General features: G+C 45.5%; 1 protein-coding gene and 1 long non-coding RNA gene across 6 annotated transcripts in view; one reads left to right on the top strand and one right to left on the bottom strand.

Annotated features, from left to right (window-relative positions):
* TRIL (TLR4 interactor with leucine rich repeats) overlaps positions 1-2,852 on the bottom strand; it is a 93,892-nt gene extending 91,040 nt beyond the window's left edge. For all 3 annotated transcript variants that reach the window (XR_003795152.1, XR_003795151.1, XM_029233213.1), the window contains exon 1: positions 108-2,852. Coding sequence is in view for 1 of the 3 variants with exons in the window: in XM_029233213.1 (XP_029089046.1) it covers positions 108-2,540 (2,433 nt within the window). In the remaining 2 variants the exon portion in view is untranslated. The remainder of the gene's footprint in view (positions 1-107) is intronic.
* On the top strand, positions 400-23,615 carry LOC114901474. 3 transcript variants are annotated; one of them, XR_003795159.1, is made up of 4 exons: positions 400-572; positions 19,219-19,329; positions 22,227-22,974; positions 23,507-23,615. It is a non-coding gene; the product is annotated as an uncharacterized LOC114901474 (long non-coding RNA). The 3 variants fall into 3 exon arrangements; XR_003795160.1 differs by lacking the exon at positions 400-572 and having other exon boundaries at positions 18,464-19,329; positions 22,227-22,469; positions 22,877-22,974; XR_003795158.1 differs by lacking the exon at positions 400-572 and having other exon boundaries at positions 18,464-19,329.
* The last annotated feature ends 8 nt before the right edge of the window (positions 23,616-23,623 follow it).

Consider the following 23,623-nt stretch of genomic DNA (forward strand, 5'->3'; position numbering starts at 1 on the left):
TAAAATGAGATCTCCCCCTGAGGTGGGCTGCGGGGGCCCGCGGAGAGGTGGCTCCCCTCCTCAAGGCCAGTGAGATGGTCTCCACACCCCTGGAGGCCCGGATCTACCTAGTCGGCAAATCGCTGCAGGAGATGGTCCTCCCGCCTCAGGCTGCCGCCCGCGCCGCCGCCCCCGCTGTCCATGAAGCGGTCGCACGGGAACTCGATGAGGTCCGCCTCGCTGAGCGCGCACACGGTGGTGCGCGGCCGGTGCGACTGGAAGCCAGAGAAGTCGGCAGACACGCCGGTGCCCATGGAGCGCAGGGGCCGTCGGGTAGAGTACATGTGGCGAACGTGGACGGGGGCCCCGCCCTTCCGCCTGGCCCGCAGCTTCCTACGCAGCCAGCGCGACGCCCAGGCCGCCAAGGCCAGGAGTACCAGCAGTGCGTTGACGGCCAGCAGGGCCAAGGTCAGCAGCTGGTAGTCGACGCTGCTCCGGCTCCCAGGCTCCGGCAGGGTGACCAGCCCCGCGCAGTGGTCCCGGGGAGCCACCGGGCAGACCCGGCCGCCTAGCACGCCCTCCACGCACACCAGGTAGGGGGTGTCTGCCCGCAGCTCGCGAAGCGTGGCCGAGTCGCTGCGCTCAGGCAGGTAGACGAAGCGGTGGAATTTAGGCTGTTGGCCAAAGCGGTCGAAGAGTAGGCGGAAGCGCGCGCCGCCCAGCGTCCGGGGACTGCGGTGCTCGCGCACCGCCCAGCGCACCGCGGCGCTGTTGGCGCCCACTGCTTCTACGGTCAGGTTGCACAGGATGAACTTGTTGAAGTCACACGGGTCGGATACCAGCGGCGGCAGGCCGACCCCGCCGTCGGACTGGGCGGTGCTCTCCTGCTGCTGCGCAGCCAGGTGCTGCTTCGCCGCGCGCTGCCAGGGGTCGCCGGCTGGCGCAGAGCCCAGCGTGGCCGTCGGGGTGGGCTCCGTGTGGGCTGGATCCGACGGAGTCGGACGTCTCCGCTCAGGCTTCTCGAGGAGGTCCAGGGGGTGTGGCGCCGGGCCCGCGGCAGCAGCGGCGTTGGAGCTCGGCTGCTGGAGGCCCGGGCCCCGCCGGCTCAGCCTTAGGGCACTGCGGTTACTCAAAAGCTCCCTGGCGGCCCCATCCCAGGCCACCCCTGGCAGAAATCGACCCCTTTGCTGTGGCTGTGGCTGCGGCGGCGGCTCCTCCGCGAGGGCACCTGCAGGGGGCGCCACCTCCTCCCCCGGGGCTGTGGGTAGGGCATGCCGCTTGCTCTCGGCAGTCGGGGAAACCGAAGGTGAGGGATCTGTGCAAGACCCGTTCTGCAGTTGCTGGTCATCCAGGTAATCCAGGTACTTGCCCCGCAGGGCCGGAGGGTGGCGACACTGCACGAAGACGGTGAGAAGCCGGCCCTGTGAGTGCCAGTCACCCATCCAGCGCTTCAGGTCCCTCAGCCGGCAGTCGCAGGTCCAGCCGTTGCCGTCTAGATCCAACCGATAGAGGGCTGGGCTGGAGGCGAAGATGTCCCCGGAGAGGGCACTGAGCGCATTGTCGCGCAAGCTGAGCTCGCGCAGCCGGCCCAGGTGGCCAAAGATAGTGGGGTGCAGAGCGGACAGCTCATTGCCGCTCAGGTCCAGCGCCTCCAGGCTGTGCAGAGGCTCCAGCAGCGCCACGGGCAGCTGGCTCAGCCGATTGCCCTCCAGGCGCAGCTCGCGCAAGGCCTCCAACCCCCAAAAAGCCTCGGGCGCGAGGTGCGTGAGCTGGTTGCCCCTGAGCGAGAGTAGGCCAAGGCGCGGCAGGTGCTGGAAGACGCGCGGCCCGAGATGCTGCAGGCTGTTGGCCGAGAGGATGAGGGTGGAGAGAGAGCGCAGCGGTGCGAAGGTGGCCGCGTGGCGTAGGGAGGGCTGCAGCTCGTTGGCAGAGAGGTTGAGGAAGCGCAGCTTCCCCAGATGGGCGAAGGCGTTCTTGCCCAGAAAACGGATCCGGTTGGACTCCAGATGTAGGTAGAGCAAGTTACCCAAGGGGGCAAAGACGGCGTCCGGCAGCGCCCCCAGGGCGTTCCCGTCCAGCCGCAGCTTGACCAGGCTCTCCAGGCCCTCGAAGGAGCCTCGGCTGAGGCGGCTGATCTCGTTCCCGTTGGCATAGAGGATGCGCAGCTTGCGCAGCGGCGCCAGCGTGCCCGGGGCGAGCGCCTGCAGGAGGTTGTTGCCCAGGTAGAGCTCCTCCAGCCGCGAGAGCTTCTCGAAGGTCTTGGGGTGCAGAGAACGGATCTGGTTGTACTGCAGGTCCAGCCGTCTGAGCTGCCCCAGGCGGTGGAAGTCGAAGGCCGTGATGTTGGTTATGAAGTTGCCGCCGAGGCTGTAGGTGAGCACGTCCTGCGGGCTCGGCAGCGAGCTGGTCTTGGGCACGGCGCGGAGCCCCCTGTTGGTGCACAGGAGGTGCTGGGGGTGCTGGCAGTCGCAGCGCTCCGGACACACCGGCTGGGCCCGCGGCGGGAGCGCAAGGCAGCCGCACACCACGAGCAGGAAGCGCAAGGCGCGGGCAGCCTCCATCGCCGCCCGCCCTGCGTTCTGCGGCCGGATCGTCCTCTTGGCCCGCCGGCTCTGTGTCTCCTCTGCATTCCCCTTGGCCTGGCCAGAGTCGCTAAATGGCCTCTTTCGGACTTAGCAGCGCCGTCCAGCCCCTCCTCCGCCCTTTGTCCGGTGGCTGGCCCGGGTCTCTGCAGGCGGGCTTTGCCTGGCCAAGTCAGGCGGCGCAGGGCGCTCCGCGAGCTCCGGGTGCTACTTGTTGCATTTTTGCAGAACTTTCTCCGGGTGCGCGTCGGGGGCGGGGGGGGCCGTGGAGGGAGGGAGCAAGACCTGAGCTTTTTGTTTGCAGCTTGAATCCGGAGAGCTGGATTCCCTGGCACGGATTCTCCCCGCCAGCGGATTCCCCAGCTGCAGGCGGGAGCCCTTCCAAGAGCTCCTCCGGGCGCGGCTTGGCTGCTGCGCCGGGGCGGCTCGGCCCCCGCAGCCCGCGCCTTCTCGCTCCCAGTCCGGGACCGGTAGCGCGGCCTGGGTGGAACAGCCCCGGGAGGAGCCGGGGGTGTGCAGGCTGCGTCCGGAAGGGACCCAAGTCTGCGAGTGGCGAGCAAACCGGGCGGAAATTCGTTCTTCCCACACTCTGCCCCCCGGGGATGCAGGCGGGGGGTGGGGTGGGGGGAAGGAGATGGCGGAGGGAGGACAGACCCCGGTAGGGGGAGGAGGAAACACTAAGTGGCTCCGCGTCTGGTGAACCGGAGCCCGGGACGCCAAGTGAGAAAAGTAGGGATTAAAAACAGCTGTACGAGTCGGACACGCCGGGCTGGGGACGGGGGTGGATTACCGGGCGAGCAAACGGGATTTGCAGACAGAAACCTTTTTATTTTAGACGAGCACACCAGTCGCTTCGAAGCAATGGGATCGCGAGTCGTTTTATTCGTTTTTAAGACACTTGCTCTTCCAGGTGGTCCCCTGCAAGAAGTTGGGGCAGCACGGAACCTGCCAGCGTTCTACGGGAAGTTTCTGGCAGCAACAAGGCTGGCTGCCAAGAGCTGTCGGTGGGCTACTGTCAGAAGAGGCTAAATCAAGCCATCCTGGCTGTTGCGTGCTTGGGTTTTTGACACCGTTGTACTGGTGGCCAATAGCCGAGGAGAGGCACCGCCCCTTCTTAGGGATCTAAACTGAGTAGTTGCTTGGCCCTGCTGTAGGCAAGAGCATGGAGAAAGCTCAGAACTGGTTCTGCCACCGTGAAAGTCTGTCAGATTTAGGTGATTTAGTCCCATTAATCCTCCTCCAGTCTTAGAGCCTTTGGGGCAGGCTCTGCACGTGTGCATGTATATATAATAACCTTCACAGACCCTCTGGTAACTGCTACCTCCTGGGCCCTCCCCCTTTATGCCTGGACTTGCGGTGATCTTCAAAAATTTTGCCCACAATTTTTCAGACCTGGTTTAGTTGGGGGAGTCTTAACACTTATTATCAATAGGGAGTGGAACATTTATTAATGGCTCCGTTCAGGGCAGCCCCAGCTGAGAAGGAGAATGGGCAAGGAAGAGCTGTTAATTACTGTTTGTTCCTGCAAGCTACCCCCTACCCTCATCCCAGGGTGTTCAGAAAATGTAATTTTAAGGACCTACTGTGTGGAAAATTAAAGGAGAGAGACATATCCTCACCTCAGGAGGCTGACAATCTAGTGGGGAGGGCAAGACAGGAAAGGTCAAATAACAGTGTAAGGCTGTAGTATGAGAAAGCTGCTGAGATGCAAATGATTTTGAATAATTCCAATGTTCAGTGGTGATTAATTGCCTCCTTTAACGATTCATATAGGCAAGTGAATTTAAAGAAAAATGAGACCGTTTGCAGCATAGTCAGTGAACACTTATGGATGAGCAGGGACCTTGGGTCCAGGGAGATGGGGCTGGAGAATGGAAGGTAGGTAGGTAGTGAAATGTCCATTCAGGGCACAGTGCACAGAGCAAGTTTGCTTGTGATTTGTTTTGAGATTTCTAATAAAAGATGAACTTGGGGAACCAAGTATCTTTCTGAACAAGATGAAAGATGAAGTTGCCCAGGCAGTTTTGTAGTTTGGGTTTTAGTTCTCCTTGTGAGAAACCTCTGAAATCCTTTAGTTCTTGACTCCAGTCCTCCTTATGAAGGTCTGGCTGCCCTAGAGGGTGAGGCCCAAGCTTGTACCGTGTAGCACAATTTCTGATCTGGGCCCCAGAAGCTGCGAGGAGGACCTCAGTCCTTGGTGGCAACAGAGGTCATTCGATTGTTCAGAGGAAAGAATACTAAGAAGCTGCTGGCTTTCAAATTGAGCCACTAGATCTACCTGGGATGCAGCTGTAGCAGTGTCTGCTTTTGAGGCCCTAGCCCTGGGACGCACAAACGGCCTTCTGAGCGGGAAGGAGGTCGGAAACCGAGAGGTGTGATGTGGAAGTGGAAGCAGAAATCAGACCCTCCTCCTTTGCATAAGCTTCCTCTTTTCCTGACTCTTCCAAGAAAATTTGCAGAGTAAACGAGGCCGGGAGGGGCATTCCCTCAGAGGTCACTACAGTTTGGACTAATCACTTACTCCACTGAGGGTGTTGTTCCTTTGTAGATGCCTCTAAGTAAGATTAACAAAGTTATCAGACCCCTGCAGTTGTTCAGTATTATTTTTAATGTCTTGGGTATTATTGTCCAGTGCTTAATATTTCTACCAGTAGTCCTGGATTGCAGGTAAAAATAACATCTTCCATGGTTTCATGTCAAAAGACGATTGGTTTCCCATAACGTTCAGTTTTCTTGAAGTAACACATCTGCCCCATGTAGTTAGCCTTGCTTAAAATAGATAATAGTATGCCAGATTTCAAATAAGTAGAAACAGTTTCTGATAGGTGTCGCTAGCACCCTCAATCTAGTTTCAGTTAGGGTAAAATTTTGAGATCTGCAGGTAAAGTACGTGTGTGTATGGGTGCGTATACGTTCTTTCTGAAAAAGCGTGATTGCCATCTTTTTAAGAAATGCTTCCCTTTTTAAAGGCATATAACCTGAGGTCAACTTTACAAATGAATGACATTAAAAAACTTCAGAGTACGCATATGTGACATCCATATGTGCCCCCAATGGTATCCATGTCTGTGGTGCTATGTGTTCAGGTGTTTGATTTAATCTCAGACCATGCCTCTCTTCAGGAGTTAAAATTTTGCTTGAATTCTGTAGTCTTAGAGCCCCTGGTAGGGAAGAGCTATAAAAGTAACTCCGTATTGCTGCTGGTGATCAGGCAAGAAGCATTTAGTGAGAATTTAGCATGTGCCAAATCCCAGGATGAGCCCTGGGAAGGCAGTGCTGATAAGACACAGGGCCTGACCTTAGGGTGCAACAACTTAGTGCGGAGTCTGATGAGCGGGGAGCAATTGCTGTGGGAGCCCTGAGGAGGTGCACCTGGCTGGACTGAGAGCTTGAGGAAGGCTTCCAGAGGAGGGAAGTGCTGAGTACTACCTATGTGATGGTGAGCAGGGCAGGAAGAGGGGGAGCCTGGGGAAAAGTGCAAGAGACTGACTTAGAAACCTCCAAATCTTCTGTCTGAATCTTGGTTGGTGAGATTCTTTTGACATGTGTTTTTTTTAATAGTATCACACAACCTGTTCATACAATGACTTCCAAATAAATAGTCCCTTATTCCCCTTTAAGGCTTTCAGCAGGGAGTTGACATGATCACATTTGCACTGCAACATCAAGAGGTATCTCTGCCTAAATAAAGTAGGTGCCACACAAAGAAAATGTTCTCTCTCTAGTTCTTGCCGCCTCGAACCTTGAAATCTCTGACAGATTTGTGTGGGACACGTGTTGACAGAATGTCCAGACCAAGGTATTCCCTTATGTAACATACACGCAGGCATTATATAGATACTACAGATACAGTACACTCTTGGACCAGGGCAACCTAGGTCCCTACCCTGGACCCTACACTTTAGAGGGCCATAAGAGCAGGATTTTGATTTCAGGCTTCCAAAGATATGTAACCACCCACTGTCCACATCCCCACTCCTGCTCAGGGTTCCTGGGACCCTGGAATTCCTTACTTAATTGCCTAAGTCTGTGCAGGCCTTTTTCCTATCTGTCCTCCTGGAGACCAATCATATCACAAGTGTATACTCCTAGGGCCAAGAGAAGGCTAAAGGGTAGCTGTCAAAAGAATCTGGAGGTGTGGGTTGGGATTTCAACTCTAATGCCTGGGAGACCTCCAGGAGACTCCTGGTAACACAGGACCCAGAGCTAAGAGGAGGAACCATAGACCAGTGCTCTAACCCCAGGCTTCTCAAACATTGGAGACATCTGTTCATATGTAGCATTTTAGGAGAAGAAAGTACATGTACTTGGATTAAAGAACTAGGAGAAAAATTACGGGAGTTTGAAGGAAAGCATTTTTTAAAACATAAATTCTACTTTATTATAATATAGCCTATACCTAATTTTCTATAAAAAGCAATAATTTTTAGTAAGAGTAAGGACAGAGTTGTCTCCACTTAAATGCCTATCTCTTAACTATGTAATGTCTTTGTTTATGGATGGATCCCAGCTTGATCAGGTTCCAGGAGAGACAAGTATTGATTATGCTTAAATGTATAATTTGCATAATCACAAGTAGAGAAACCCAGGAAGGAAAGCTGTTTGTAAGAGAAACAAGAGTTTTGTCATTTCACTTTTGGAAAGTTTGCCCTTTAAATCTCAAGCACTCTGGGGGTAGTTTCAGAGGTCAGAAGCACAAGCAACTTTGGGCTGGTTTCATGATACATATATGTGGCCTAAAGGTTTTCAGCTATTCTTGCCCAGGCGTGGAATCTTGGGCTTGCCAGGGATGTACACACTTCCTTCCCAAGCAACCTGTGGTAACCTTGATCTTCAGATATAGAGGCAGGAAGGATTCCAGGCCATGTCTTCAGCAGCCCCTGGAGCTGGCATGAGTTGGCCCAGGCTGCCCTGGTGCAGGACAGGTTAGGCGAGAAGAGCTCAGGCCTAGCTCCCCGCTGCAGGGAGAGGTAGGCCTGCCACTCCCTGCTGGAGCGGCAGTGCTTAGCTTATTCAGGGCAGCCTGCAGAGACGGCAGCTGTTTCCTCATCCCTAGTGAGCCAACCCCAGACAGGCAGTGTGGCCCCTGACACAGATGAAGTAGGAAACCAAGAGTCCCAGTGGTTCCTTGGCATGCTATCAAATGACCCCCAAAACTCTCTTTATCTGAATCGAGCCTCATCTTAGCCCCAGTCTGAGAGGCAAGTTTCCTTGCCTTGGGGATTAGCAATGTGAATGAGAGAATCACTGGTTTACTGTATATCTGCTGATTCTCCATTTTTGCCCTTAAGGAATGCAGATTCCTGGAGAGGTATTAGCCTTATTAAATCAGAATCTCAGGGGGCAAGGCCCCAGCACCTGCATTTATAAGCCACCAGATGATTTTTTTTTCACCAGATGATTTTTATGCACACTTAAGTTTGAGAAAATTAATAGACACTATTTCCAGAACACCTGTTCATGATTGGCTGATCATATTCTAGTAACAACAGTAGTAACGCTGGCACTGATGTAATGCTGAGTGCCAGGCAGTAGCCTAAACACTCTATATAAAGTAACTCATCCACTTCCACACCTACCTAGGGAGGTAGGAACTACCGTTATCCCCATTCTACAGAAGAAGAAACCGAAGAGCTTATTAAAAATACAGGATCCTAGGCCCAGCCGCAGAGAATCTGATTCAGAACCTCTGGAACAGGGCCTGGCGATCTTTATTTAGCACATTCCCAGGTATCGCCTTAGGTATTGTGACTGAACGAGAATTCTTACGGGCTTATTCAAACATTTCAGTGTCTCCTTTTCTAGGAGCCTAGGGATTGACAGAGTAGACAAGGTCCATGCCTTCTGGGAGCTTAGCATGGCCCGGGAGTTAAATGCATATAAAAATCCAGGAGCATGGTACCATCATAAACAGGATGAGCACCATTTGCTATGCTCATAGCAATTATCTTTTGGAAAGAAAATAATAAAGAACTAAAACCTTTGTAGAAAGCATCAGTCCACTTAATATTGTATGTGTCTAAGGCCATTTACAAGGTGGAAGCTAGAAGAAAATTTTTGAAATGTTAACAGTTGAGAAAAAGAAAAAACTAGAAGAAAATTTTTGAAATGTTAACAGTTGTTATCTTTACACGGTGAGAAGATGAATAATTGTTTACACCCTATGCTTTGGCATTTTCTAAATGCTATACAATTACTATGGATTTCTTTGAAATTAATAAAAATTTTTTAAACAAGTGCTTTCATATTTAATATCTGATTTCACCTCAACATGTCTCATAAGGCAATTAGGTGAGGGATATTCATATCCCCAATTTGGAGGCAAGGATGCTAAGAATTAAAGGAATTAGCTAACTTCTGGAATGATCCACCACTGTAATGATAGAGTTCAGACCACAATCTAAACTGTTGACTTCTGACCCCAGGATTTTATAGTTAGACCTCGCTGGGCTCCCTGTTGATACAAGCCTATGTGTACAACTAATGAGGCCAGTTCGGGGTGATAGTCAAAATATTTAGCAACTGGTCCAATAAGAGCACCAGCCAACAAGGTTTGCCAACCAGGAGAGACAGAGGCCGGGCCAGTGCCCACCAGCTGAGGGTGCACTCGCCTGCACTTGACTAAACTTTTTTAAATTTAATTTTATTTTATTTGCGGTGCGCGGGCCTCTCACTGTTGGGGCCTCTCCTGTTGCGGTGCACAGGCTGTGGACACGCAGGCTCAGCGGCCATGGCTCACGGGCCCAGCCGCTCCGCGGCATGTGGGATCTTCCCGGTCCGGGGAATGAACCCGTGTCCCCTGCATCGGCAGGCGGACTCTCAACCACTGCGCCACCAGGGAAGCCCTGACTAAACTTTTTGAATGGTGCTTTAGGCATCTCTTTTTTCTCTTAATAACTGCATTATTAAAAACAATTTATGTAAGGCTTGGGACAATAATCAGTAACCATGAGAAACAACACACAAAGTTTTCCTGGGTCCACGTTTCTTCCAAACTGCAAAGTTGCCTGAGGCCTGGTGCGTTGCAGTCACTCAAACCTAACAGCAGGGTGTTGGTGAGAGGGCACAGATGATCCACTTTGACAAAATATGAGTTTTGTTTTCAATATTTTAATTCAGAAATTGTCTCCCACTGTCTTGGTGGACTGACAGATATATTTGAAGGGAATTTCATTAAAAAATACTATTTTTCTCACAACTTGATCCGAATTGTTATAACTAATGGCTTAAAAATATTTGTAGGGAAGACACCTCTTTTGAAGAGTATCAACTTCAAGGATTAGCAACTCATCCTGTAAATGTTCAGTGATTTCTTATCAAAATCTGGAATGTACAAGTGGCAAGTACTCCCCACCCAAGAAACCTCCCCCAGAACTGTAGATGTCTCCTTATTCTAACATCACTGTATGGGGCCAAAATAGTGGAGGCAGTTTCATACCTGTGTGGTAATTGGGCACAAAAACCATGACTCTGTTCTGGCAGGAAACACTGTCAATCTTAGTAATGGAAATAATCTTGGACAGTGAAATAATTGACTGTATACAGTGTAAAATACCCTCAAACTATTTGCAGATTTCATCAAAAGACCAAATGCTTTTTACTTAAGACCAGGAACATGGCAGGAAAGGAAATTAGAGGAAGGAAGCATCCGTCCCTTTTTCAGTCTCTGTAATTTCTATAAAGATTTGCACTTTGATTATGCTTAGTAGCACCATATGCTGGAGTGGGACTCAAGATCAAAGGTTCCAGCCACAGCACTGGAGCCTTGCTGTAGGCAGGATCAAACATTACTGTCGGTAGAATGCTAATGTATCTGTAAGGACACTCCTTCAGCTTCTATGCATCCCTATTTAATTTCCAAAATGTAATTGGTATACCTCAAACTTGAATGCTTTTTTATTGTCTGCTATGATACATTGTAGGTTGAAAAAAAAGTGGCTGTTATCATTTAAAGATATTTAGAACTAAAGAATTTTCAAAAGCTTAATGTAAATTGTCAAGTTTTATAGTGTGTATGACTTTAAAAACAGGGGAGTGAGGGATGGCTGAACCCTGCTTTGCTTTGGTTGATGAGAGAACAGTATTTTTTTTTCCATTCTACTTTTCTCTGCAATCAAACTTTTCTGCGATGAACATTTTTTTAAAATAAATTTATTCATTTATTTTTTGGCTGCGTTGGGTCTTCGTTGCTGCGCATGGGCTTCCTCTAGTTGCAGCGAGCGGGGGCTACTCTTCGTTGTGGTGCACAGCCTTCTCACTGTGGTGGCTTCTCTTGTTGCAGAGCACACAGGCTCCAGGTGCACGGGCTTCAGTAGTTGTGGCACTCGGGCTCTAGAGCGCAGGCTCAGTAGTTGTGGCGCACGGGCTTAGTTGCTGCGTGGTACGTGGGATCTTCCTGGACCAGGGCTCGAACCCGTGTTCCCTGCATTGGCATGTGGATTCTTAACCACTGTGCCACCAGGGAAGTCCCTGAACATTTGTTTTTGCAGTTAAAAATCTTTGGTAAAAACGTACATGATACCATATTCACTTTTGCTTTCTCCATTGCCCTGCCATGTCTTCCTTCCCTTGCTACAAATTGCTTTTCTTATAAACCTTTTAAAAAATCAGTCTTAATAACGTAAATCATCTTGGATACAGTCAAACAATTTACTATATGCAGTGTAAAAACCCCCAAAGCATTTGCAGTTGTCATCAAAAAGCCAAACATTTGTCATAAACTGCCCATGTGATATGGAAGGGGTGATCAGAAGATGGAGTCCACTTGCTGGGTCTCTGACCTTGAACCGTGTCACACTCTCTCTGACCAGTGGTTCATTTTCTCATGTATAAAAAGGGACAAATAATACTTGCCCAATATATGAGTTTTGGGAAATGTATGTGAAAGCTCTTACAAACTATAAGTGTTAGGAAAATAGGATTGTTGCTAACATTTCAACTTCCTGTGTGCCTTCTCAATGAGAATCTGAGGTCCTCCAGAGCAAGACCTTAAGTCTTATGCACAGCTTTTTGTCATCCTCTGTAACACGCAACAATATCTTTCTTAAATTGTAGGTCTTTAATAAATGTTAGGCTGAGCAGAAAGGCAAAGAGGAGGGAGGCACATTCTCAGGTGACTGTTTCTTCTCCCTTTCCTTGTAGGTTCTGTTTCCATCTTTTCATTGTTCCTTTGCTCTGCTCCAGGCTGCTCAGGCCCAGGGCACAAAGTCTTCAGCACACAGGTTCTCTCCAGAGAGCTCTACAAACAGGCCTAGATTCTGAGCCAGCTCTGTGATCATTTAGTTCACCAAGTGAATCATTTGGCCGCTCTGGGCATCGTGCTCTATGAAATGGCTATAATACATCGTTGTTTGCCCGGAGGGTTCTTATCACCAGTAACGGCCCTTGTGAAGTTAAAAAATTATAAGGGCAAAAAGGAGGAGCTTCTGTGGTCAGGGTAGGTCATATACCGGGTCTTGGTCTTGGAGAGTCACAGTGTACAAGAGCATGTTCAAGGCTTGGAAAAAAAAAATCCTGCAGAAAACAAAAGAAAAAAGAAATGGGAGGTGGCAGGTAGGACCATGAATCTAGTCTGAGACACGCTGAATTAAAATGATCGCTAAGATCCCTTCCAGCTTTAAACATTAAAGAATCTGTTGCATTTCTTCCGTGGAACATTATTCAGTATCACTAGAGTTTGTTAACGATAAAGTTCTTCAAATGTGGTGTTTTATTTGTGCTTGACTGATCTCAACAACTCACAGTATCCAATTGGTTTAATATCAATTCACAATGAGCAGGAAGATATATACTGAAGTTGTCCCCAGTCTCTCATCCTCCTGGAAAACTTGTTTTCTTTGCCCCCAAGTTGTCAAACTAGCAAATTATTAGACTTCTCTTTCTAACAGGTTACAGGTGTTAGAGTCCCATAGTGGTAAGTGCCATTCGTCGTATTGATGATTCTGGGCTAAGTAATTGTTGATGCTTCAAAATTATTTAGCCACTGTACTGGCACTGGTGGGGTGTTTCCTGGGAACCCAGCCATTTGGGAAAAACTCCCAATAGTGAAACCCTCAGGGTAATTACTCTAGTCTCCTGTGGGTGTAAGAACGCTATTGATAATCAGTGCATGACTCTCATGATTTTTAGAGGTGATAGATTATAAGTACCAGTTTAACTAATCCAGAGTGATTTTCCATCCGAGACAGGTGGCTACAAACACCTGCCAGAAAAATAAACAAAAATGACCAGCATTTACAGAGTGTCATGTGCCGGGCACGGTTCTAAGCCCTCCACAGGCTTTAAATCATTTAATCCTTCAATAACACCATGAGGAAAGTACAGTTATTACCTTCATTTTATAGACAATGTAATGGAAGCAAGAAGAGGTTAAATAACTGGCACAAGGTCGCACAGCTAGTAAGTGATAGAGCTGAGACTTGAACTCACATTTTATGAAAATTGTCATTCACACTTTTCACATGAATCTTTGATCACAGTGTCCTTGTCATCACTAGAGTCATTTTTCAGATACACAGCATTTTCCAGAATGTCATCTGCCATTTCATACACGTTGTTTGAACTATAGAATTTTTTAATATGATTCTGTCAGTGGAAATTTTCCAAGCCACCAATACTTATTCACATACAATTAGGTCACATGTTTTCTTTATTCCTACTATAGGTATATAGCCATGATCTCCAAAATACTACCACTTAATGATATTGTTTCCTCCCCCATCACTATACTTATTTTTCAATGAAGAATAGCCTTTTGTTATCACAGAAGCAGTATATATGCATTGTAGAAAACCAGAAAATACAGAGGGCAACAATAAGAAGATAAATATATATCATGTTCCCACTGTGGTAGGCTGGATAATGGCCCTTCAAAGATATCTATGTCCTGATCCCCAGAACTTGTGAACATGTTAAGTTACATGGCAAAGGGGAAGTAAGGTTGCAGGTGGAATTAAGGTTGCTAATCAGCTGACCTTGAGATGGGAGAGTATCCTGGATTACCTTCATGGAACCCGATTATCACGAAGGTCCTAAAAAGTGGAAGAGGGATGCAGAAGAGAAGTTCAGGGCGATGCAATACGAGAAGGACTTGACCTGCTGTTGCTGGCTTTGAAGATGAAGGAAGGACCATGAGTCAGGGAATGTGGGCATCCTCTAGAACCTGGAAAAAGCAAGGAAATGGATTCTCCCCTAGAGCCTCCAAAAAGGAATGCAGCCCTGCCAACACCTTGATTTAGCTCAGTGAGACCATGTTGGACTTGTAACTTAGTAAGAAGAAGTTTAATCCACCAAATTTTTGGTAATTCGTGTGCAACAATAGAAAACTAATACACCCACCAACCAGAAACTGTTAAGTGTTAATATTTTATTATATATATTTCTAGATCTTTTTATACACACATATGTATTTTTTTAACTAAAACAAGATCATGATGCTGTAAAGAGTTTGTTTTCCTTTAATAATAATCTTTCTCTTTCCCTGTCAATAAATTTTCATAGCATCTAATACTGCAATCATATTGAAATTACCCTAATTGTTCCCCAGCTATTCCCCCAAAGCTGGTTTGTCCAAATCAGGATTTAGGTCTGGGCCATGCATTTTTAATGGTTTTATGTCCCTTAGGTATTTTTAATCTAAAACAGTCAGTTTTTTCATCTACTAATTTTCCTTCTCAATGTTTGTCTGATCGCTTCCTCATGTGGTCACTTAGCTTGCTCCTCTGTCCCCTGTATTTCTTATAAATTGGAAGTTACATCAGAGAGCTTGGTCAATTCACGTTAATAAATTTTGTCTAGAATACATTTTGGGTGCTGTTGTGTGTTTCATATGGCACTCCATCAGGAGGTACACGCCATCTGGTTTCCACCATTAGATACCGAAACTCAGACTGTCCTCTGGTTATGGGATGGCAGCCCGAGCTTGCTGCTCTAGAGGGATGTTATTCCCTTGTAATCAGAAAGTATTCTGTGTGGATTTACTTTAATACCATACAGATGTGCAGTTTCCCCTCAACTACGCACCTACTGGCCAGCTCCATTGGACAGCCCTTGCCTGAATGACTGTTCATGAGAAATCACAAAATGGTGATTTTTCTAATGCTATCATTTTTTTCTACATTAATTAGCTGCCATTTCTTAGTGAAGATACTCTTTCCCTAATCAACTAGATCTGTTTGGTTACCCTGACAAACATTTTGGATTGGGAAAGCATTTTGGACTGCTTCTTCCTTTATTCATCAATTCTCAAAGGGAGGAATTTAACAACCACCTCAATGATGACAACTAATATTTTTCTGCCTCTTTTCGAGTATCATTATGAGCTCACAGATTTTCACAACATCAGGGTATTTCTTTCTAGAATCCTCCTGTGTGATCATGTTACCAATTTGATGTATGTTTAGGTTTTTCAATTCTAGGATTTTTTTTTTAGTTGTAATTTTTTAACAGGTAATGCATTTATGTAATTCAATATCAAAATTATATGGAAAAATATTCCCAAAGAATTCTTATTTCTACCCCTTATCCCTTCCCTCCTACATAACAATATTTTATTAGTTTCTTATTTATATGTCCAGTGTAGTGGGGTTTTTTGGCATATATAAGTGTGTGTGTGTGTGTGTGTGTGTGTCTGTGTGTGTGGTGTAGATAAGATATACAGCCTTACTTTAACCCCTCTCCAATCCGTATATATACCCCTTGCTTTTTTTCTTCCACTTAATGGTATATTTTGGAGATCTCTCTATATCAGTACACAGAAGCCTTTCTCATTCTCTTTAGAACTTCTTAGAACTTCATTGTGTGACATCCTGCAGTTTATTCAACCGGTTGCCTGTTGTTGAACTCTTGCATTCTTTCTAACCTTATATTATTGCAAAAAAATGCTTCAGTGAATAAACGTGTACATTTATTATCTTGTACTTGAGCAGATATAAAGGTAATAGATTCCTAGACATTGCATTGCTGGGTCAAAGGGTTATTATATCAGTAATTCTCTTTGTGTTTCTAGATTATCCTTCAAGGACTCAATACTTTTAACTACTATGCTAAATTGCTTCTTGAAGGTCTTGGTGTCATCACACAGATGAGTGCATTAAAAAAAAAAAAGAGCCTTAAAACAAAAAAATATTAACACTAAGGTGAGACCATGTAGCAACTATCTATAGAACTCTTGTACAATGCTGGGGGGAGCATAAAATGATACAATCATTCTAGGGGACGTTTGGCAATTTCTATATTAAGTTAAACATGCATCTATCCCATAGCCAAGAAATATCACCTCTAGGTATTTACCCAAGAGAAATGAAAACATGTTTTGAAAAAAGAATTTAAGAAGAATATTCAGAGTAGCCTTATTTCTAATAAATCTAAACTGGAAACGACTCAAATGTCCATCAACAGTAAATGGATTAACAAATAGTGGTATGTCTGTAGAATGTCACTCAACCATAAAAAGGAATGACATGTATTGATACGTTAATAATGTGGATAAATCCCAAAATAATTATGCTGAGTAGAAGCAGCCAGACCAAAAAAGGACCGTGGGTTCCATTTATATGAAGTTCTAAAACAGATAATGCTAATTTATGGTGACTGATTGAAATCAGAATGGTGGTGGCCTCTGTGAGTGCTGGGAATTGGTTAGATAGGATCAAGATACTAGGGAACTTTCTGGGGTGATGGCAGTGTTCTATATTTTGATTAAGGTTGATTACGTGAGTGTAAACAATGATCAACAGTGAAAACTGAATGCTTAATATCTTTGTAGTCGTTTTATTGTATCATGTAAATTATGCCTTCAATTTTTAAAAATTCGGTCCTCAGCAAGACTCTTTAAGAAGTGACATAGCCTTCTTCCCTCATCACCCCAACCCTGTCTCCTCTCTTGTTCTGGATCTCTTAATACTCTTTACCTCTCTGACCCAGTCTTACATTTGACTAGCTTTTACTTTTATAGGCCCAAGTCTTAACTCCCCGAGTAGGTTGTAAGTATCCTAAAACAGAGTTAGGATCATGCCACCTCAATACCCTTTATAACAATGGTTGTTAACCTAGGCTGCATATTAGAATCACCTGGTGTCTTAGCTCAGCCTGCCATAACAAAATACCAGGGGCTGTGTGGCATAAACAACAGGGATTTATTTTCTCACATTTCTGGAGGCTGGAAGTTCAAGATTAGAATGCCAGCATAGTCAGGTTCTGGTGTGTCCTCTCTTCCTGGCTTTCAGATGGCTGCCTTCTCACTGTGTCTCACATGGCAGAGAGGGAGAGCAAGCTCTCTGGTGTCTCCTCTTATAAGGAAACTAATGCCACCATGAAGGCCCCACCTCATCACTTCATCCAAACCCAATTACCTCCCAAAGTCCCCATCTCCAAATACTATCAAATTGGGGTTTACAGCTTCAACATATGAATTGGGGGGGGCCACATTCAGTGCACAGCACTTGGGAACATTAAAAAAAAAATTAGCAGTGCTTGAATCTCATGCCCAGAGATCCTGATTCTCTTGATCTGAAGTGGGACCTGGACATCTGTATTTCTTTTAGATTCCCCCATAACATGCAGCTAGGGTTGAGGACTACTCTGTACCTTCCTGTTCAAGGTGAGGTCTGTGGACCAACAACATCAGCTTGTTAGAAATGCAGAATCTCTGGTCCCATCCCAGACTGGTGAACCCAAATTTGTATGGTAACAAAATCCCCAGCTGATTCCTTCGCACCATAAAATCTGAAAAATGCTGGTTTACGACATCTTGCATAGACTCTCATATAAGTATAAGAATGCTTCATCCGTCAATTCCTGTTTAAATCCAAATAGATGAACATTTTGTCAGCAAACCAAATTTCAGCTTTTTTTCATCATGGAAGCCTGGCAGGGTGCAGATCTTGCCTACAAATAATTGCACCTTAGTGCGAAGCTTTTATATATTGCCCGTATATCACTGTCTATTAACAAAAAAGCAGCAAATAGACCCAATGTTAAAAACAAAATCCCAATGCTTTTGCAAATATTTATACTACCATCCCAGCACTTCTATCACAATGAATGATTACTTCCTTAGCTTCAGGTGAGCTTTAAAATTGACAATGAAACAGAATAAGGTACTCCAACTGAAAGAGAAGTGGCATTTAGCACGGAGTCTGAATACTGTGTAACTAATAAATAATTCAGTAAACTAGGGGAAGAAAAAACATGCAAGCTTAAACAAACAGCAGAGAATTCCTAATGCTTAAAATATCCTTAAGGTTGGGAAATGAGAAGATTATTATATATGATGCTATTATGTGGCATAGAGTGCTAGGTTTCAAAAGATTTGATTACAATAATTATGCTTAATACTAAAAATATAGAAAGGAATGCAGTCTTACCTGATGTTTCAGAAGGCACTTCAAGGTCTTGTCATCCATCAAGATCATCAATGTGGTCTTCAATATGAATGTGGCTCATGAAAGTACAGAATAAGAGATTCCAGGCTGACACACTAAAAATGATGAATTTCCACTTTCCCTTTTCAGAAGTATCTAATGGATAGTTCTTTATTTTTAAGAACTATTAATATGAGAACCTTTGTGCTTAAAATATCCTCTGAATTCAGTATAAGTGTGTTTTTAAACTCCAACCTCAAGGATAATTTCTGCTACTGCCGATTGGTCACCTCATTTTCCTTTCTGTTCGTAATTGATAACTTCCTCATTATTAATGATATAATTAACTGGTTTGCTAAATTATATCAAAATAACTTTCTAGTTTAGTTCATAGCACCCTTATGGTCTATCCAATAAACTAAAAAGAAAAAGAAAAAATGCTAATCTATGTTAAGTACACATACATGTATACACACCTACAAATTCACCTTTATTTATTTAAAACCTTACATATTTATTATTATTTTTTTTGGCAGTGCCACGGCTTGCGGGACCTTAGTTCCCTGACTAGGGATTGAACCTGCGCCCCCTGCAGTGGAAGCGTGGAGTCTTAACCACTGGACCGCCAGGGAAGTCCCACAAACTCACCTTTAAAAGAAGGGAGCCTCAATAATGTCTTGTATTTAAATTCCATTTCCCAATGCTTATGGTTGACATTCATCTAATTAGTGATCTGATTCAACCCAAAACGTTTTTATGGGATGCCTATTGTGTGCCCAGCAGAAATACACTTTGAAACTAAAAATCTTTTTTTATTGATTGAATTATAGTTGACTTAAAATATTATATTTGAAACTAAAAATCTTTTATATTGGATAAACATAATGAGAATTTATATCACAGTATTGCAAATATTGAGTAAAGACCTTGCTGTTTCAGTAAAAATCAATTTAAAAGGATTTTTTTCCCCATTCCTTCCAAAACAACCTAGAAGATAATGGCATTTCTCCCTTAAACATTATATAAGAAAATCTCCTTTACATTAATAAAGTAAGAGACAGACATTTTTAATTTACATTTTTCCTTTTAGCAAAGATTTTTTTCTATTTTTATTAAATTTTAATGAAAAATAATAAATACACTTCTTACAAACAATTGAAACATTAGAAAAGGATATCCAGTGGGAAGTAGGTCCACATCTCTCAGAAGTGTTCCATGCACATACAAACATGTGTTTTATATCAATTTATAACTCTACCTTTGCACATCATCTTATTCTCTGCTTTTTTTCACAGGTACCATGTATTCTTCCATACCCTGATGTTTTTCACTTAAGTAATTTTGGAGGTTTTCCCAGAACAGTACATGTAGATCAAGCTCATTTTCAATTCTGCATGGTATTCCAGGTATGGATTTAACCATCCACTATCCATATACATTTAAGGTTTTTTTCTAGGCTTTTGAGATTATAGACAGTGTTTAATAAATAATGTGAAAATGTGTCCTTGCACCTAGATGCTAATATCTGCAGAATAGAATCTTGAAAATAAAACTGCTGTGTCCAAGAATATGGGCATCTATAATTTTGATACATGATGCCATATTTCCCTTCAAAACGCTTGACCCAGTATGCAGTATCTCCAGAAGCGTTTGAGGGTGCCTGTTTGCCTGTATGGGTGCCCATACATCGTTTTAGCAGTTCATTCCTCACTCTCTTATATCATCGGTGTCTCCCGCACTACTGGATCAGTCGGAATACGAACATGCTGTTGTTTCTTGCATCTTAAAAGAAAAAAACCATTTATTGACCCCATTTGCCCAGTCCATTACAGCCCCATTTGTCTGCTTCCCTTTTGTGGCAAAACTACCAGAAAAATGATGTCTACACTTACTGTCTCTAATCCTTCTCTTCCCTGTCTTCTTCTTTTTTTTTTTTTTTTTTTGGTGGTACGTGGGCCTCTCACTGTTGTGGCCTCTCCCGTTGCGAAGCACAGGCTCCGGACGTGCAGACTCAGCGGTCATGGCTCACGGGCCCAGCTGCTCCGTGGCATGTGGGATCTTCCCGGACCGGGGCACGAACCCGCATCCCCTGCATCGGCAGGTGGACTCTCAACCACTGCACTACCAGGGAAGCCCTTCCCTGTCTTCTTGAATCTTCTCCAGTTAGGACTTTCAGCCTCACCACTTTACCAAAACTGCTTCCGGCAAGTTGCCAATGACCATTGCTTCAGTAGTGGTGAATTCTTAGTCTTCATCTTGCTCTGCTTGTGAGCAGCCTTTGAGAGGGTTGATCCATCTGTTTTTCTTGGACCATTTCTCGTGGCTTCAGTGATGCCACACTCTCCTTCAACCATACAGACTGCTCCTTCTCACTTTCCTTTGTTGGTTTCTTCCCATCTCCATGACGTCTTTTCTTTCTTTTTTTTAAATAAGTTTATTTATTTATGGCTGCATTGGGTCTTCGTTGCTGCGCGCGGGCTTTCTCTAGTTGTGGCGAGCGGGGGCTACTCTTCGTTGTGGTGTGCAGACTTCTCATTGTGGTGGCTTCTCTTGTTGCGGAGCACGGGCTCTAGGCGCATGGGCTCAGTAGTTGTGGTGCACGGGCTTAGTTGCTCCGCAGCATGTGGGATCTTCCCGGACCAGGGATGGAACCCGTGTCCCCTGCACTGGCAGGCGGATTCTTAACCACTGTGCCACCAGGGAAGTCCCTCCATGACATCTTGATGTTGGAGTGCCCCAGGTCCCAGTCTTTGGACCTCATCCCTGTCTGTGCCTCTCCTTTGGCGATCCAGTCCACCCACATGGCATTAAATACCTTTTCTGTCTCAAAGACCTCAAATTGTCTGGTTGGATCTGGCCTGGATCTCTCTTCTAAACACAAACTTGTGTGTTGAACTACCTACTTGATATCTCTACTTGCATATCAGAGGGATCTCAAGTTAGACATGTCTCAAGTGTGGTATTTCCCTAAAACTTCTTTCTTCCACTTGTTCACACATCACATCCAACCCACTAGGAAACCTTGTTGGCTCTACCTTCAGAATATGTCCAGATTCTGTTCACGTCTTGGCACTTCCACCTGCAACACCCCGGTCCAGGCAGCTGTCATCTCTCACCTGGATTATTTCAATAACTTCCCGCTTCCATTCTCGCCCCCCCACCATCTGTTCTCCATAGCACAACACAGCAGCCAGAGTGATCTTGTTATTACCTATCAAATCACATCACCCCCTGCTCAGAACCTTTCCATGGCTCACAGAGTTTAAAGGCAGAATGTGACTCTCCCCCCACCCCCTGAGAACATTCCTCTCTGATCTCATCTCCTATTACTCTGCTCCTCTCTCTGCTCTAGTCCCACTGGCCTTTTTGCTATTCTTCTGGTGCCAGTGCAAGCATAAGCTAAGGGATCTTAGGGAAGAAAAGAACAGAATCCAGAAATGGACTTATCTGTGTATTTAAATGCTTTATTTAAAATGCTTGTTTTCGCATTTACTGAAAAGGGGGGAAATGATATACTTTCCAAGAAATGGTTTTGGGACATTCAGGAATGAAATGCAGGCAGATCTAAAGTCTGAGCCTCCTGGGTGATACTCTGTGAAATTGCATTTCATTTCACCCAATCTCCTAGTTAACACTCAGAAACACAGGGGTTGTTTTGCACCCCATGAGTGTGTAGGCACGTTAGCAGAGTCTCGGGAACAGACAGATGTGAGGCAGGGCCAGGAGGGAATAAAAGCCCACGAGTGTACTTCTAGGCTACAGTGGAACCCTCAGTGCTCAAGACAGTACCATCCACAGCTGCCTATCTCCTTTGGGGACCTGGGAAGCTGTGGCTGTGTCTGGGAGCACGCCGTCTTATCTCTTACCTTCTCTATGGAGATATAACCATCTCTATGTGTCTCCACATCATTTGCCATCATAACTGGTACATTGAACAAGCAGGTCTTAGAAGGTTCAATTGCAAAGCAACGTTATTTTTATTTCCAAGTATCTTCTATAATCCATTCCATGGGATATTTCTTTACCATCACCTAGATGAAAATTCAGGCAGACCCCTGAGTTGTCCGGTGACTCTTCAATAATACAAATGTATCTGCAGTCAGTCACTTTAAATTGCAAAAACCCACTCATTTTAGTAATTAAATTCCATGTAATAGTTAAAACCTTGCTTCGCAGATAAACCTTCTCATCCTCTAAGCCTGCAGTAGGGGTGGGGTGGTGATCAGCTTTTTCTCTTTTTGTCCAAGCAGGGCTTCTCCTCTTGTTACCCTATTATGCTAACCACAGTTTCTGGCTTCTCCAGGATGGAGATCTGGGGAGACAGAGTGGTAAGAAGAATGGAAAAGATCTTTCCTGATTGATATTATTGTGGTCAGTCTTCTCCAGACTCGGCAGATATTTTAAGGTAACTCTCTTATGTGGGGATCCTTCAGAAACCCACCGATGAAAGAAGACACCTTCGTTAAAATAGACTTCCGGATTTCCATCAGTGACAGGCTTCTGGAGGGGCAGAGCCAAGTGGCAGCCCTTAACAGCCAGCAGCAAGGTGGGTGCAGTTACTATAATGGGCAGAGTATCTGCAGCAGCAAAGCAGAGTATTTCAGCACACGAGAATCTTTGATGTTTGTTCATTGTTCATGGTGGCCCCAGGACCAAAACAGATCGGAATTCTACTAGGAATCACTTGATTTATGTAACTGGGAAATCTCTAGATCCAGTGACTAGAAACCTGAGTTCAATGTAGAGTCATAGCTCATCACCCAAGTCTCAGATCTGAATCAGCTGAAAGACACAGAAATGCCCGGATCACTGATTTTGCAGCTGGGTCCAAGGAGTAGCCACAGCGACAGCACCTGGGAATTTGTTAGAAATGCAAATTTCCAGACCCTCCCCCAGCCCTACGGACGCACGCAAACACTCTGGAGGAGGGTCCAGCAGTCTTTGTTTTAGCAGGCACTTCAGCTGAGTCCTGTGCATGCTAAGGTCTGAGAACTCTGACCTTAAGAGAAGGAGAGGCTGGGAAGCCTTAGAAGGGACCCTGTAACATTGCTGTAAGTACCTAGTGTCAATCTTCCTTTAAGTCTTCTCCGGAAGATCTGCAGCCATTAACTAGGGTAACTGCAGTGAGGAAGGGGGACTGTCCAGGCCTTTGGAAAATTCCTAGACGTTAGTTCTGAGTCGATGCTAATCTGTAAAGTTCCAACATGCCTCTGGACCACGGAGAGGGGTTGGGGGTAGGGGTCTCGTGTGGTGATCAAATAATAAATGAAATTTTGGGGTGTGGCTGCCTCACAGTGGGTCTGCTCGCCCCCACTATGGTTATTTTCCCATCCCTGAATAGAGCTGTCCTCAGCAACTAGAAGAAGCCCTGTATTGATTCCCTGACCTGGGTGATGAGCCTTATTATGGTAGGCAGGACCATGCAGAAGCCACCTGGAATTTCCTCTTCTTACCTAAGAGTAAAGTAAAAGCAATACCACATCCCTGGGAGAATTGCAGAGATTAGTATTCCCATCTAATATTTGAACAAGACAGGGGTTGTTCCACCACATCCTCATTTAACTTATCTGTTTGGCATGACAGAAGGAAGATGGTTATCGGAGAATGACTATGGATTCTTATAGAATCATTCAGGTACCGGACCAGATGTAGCCTCTTTACTGGATAACACAGCAGTGCTCCTGGTACTTTGAAGGCAAG

This window comes from Monodon monoceros, unplaced genomic scaffold (assembly GCF_005190385.1).
Source record: "Monodon monoceros isolate NGI ecotype Baffin Bay Population unplaced genomic scaffold, NGI_Narwhal_1 Super_Scaffold_2, whole genome shotgun sequence".
NCBI classification, from domain to species: Eukaryota; Metazoa; Chordata; class Mammalia; order Artiodactyla; family Monodontidae; genus Monodon; species Monodon monoceros.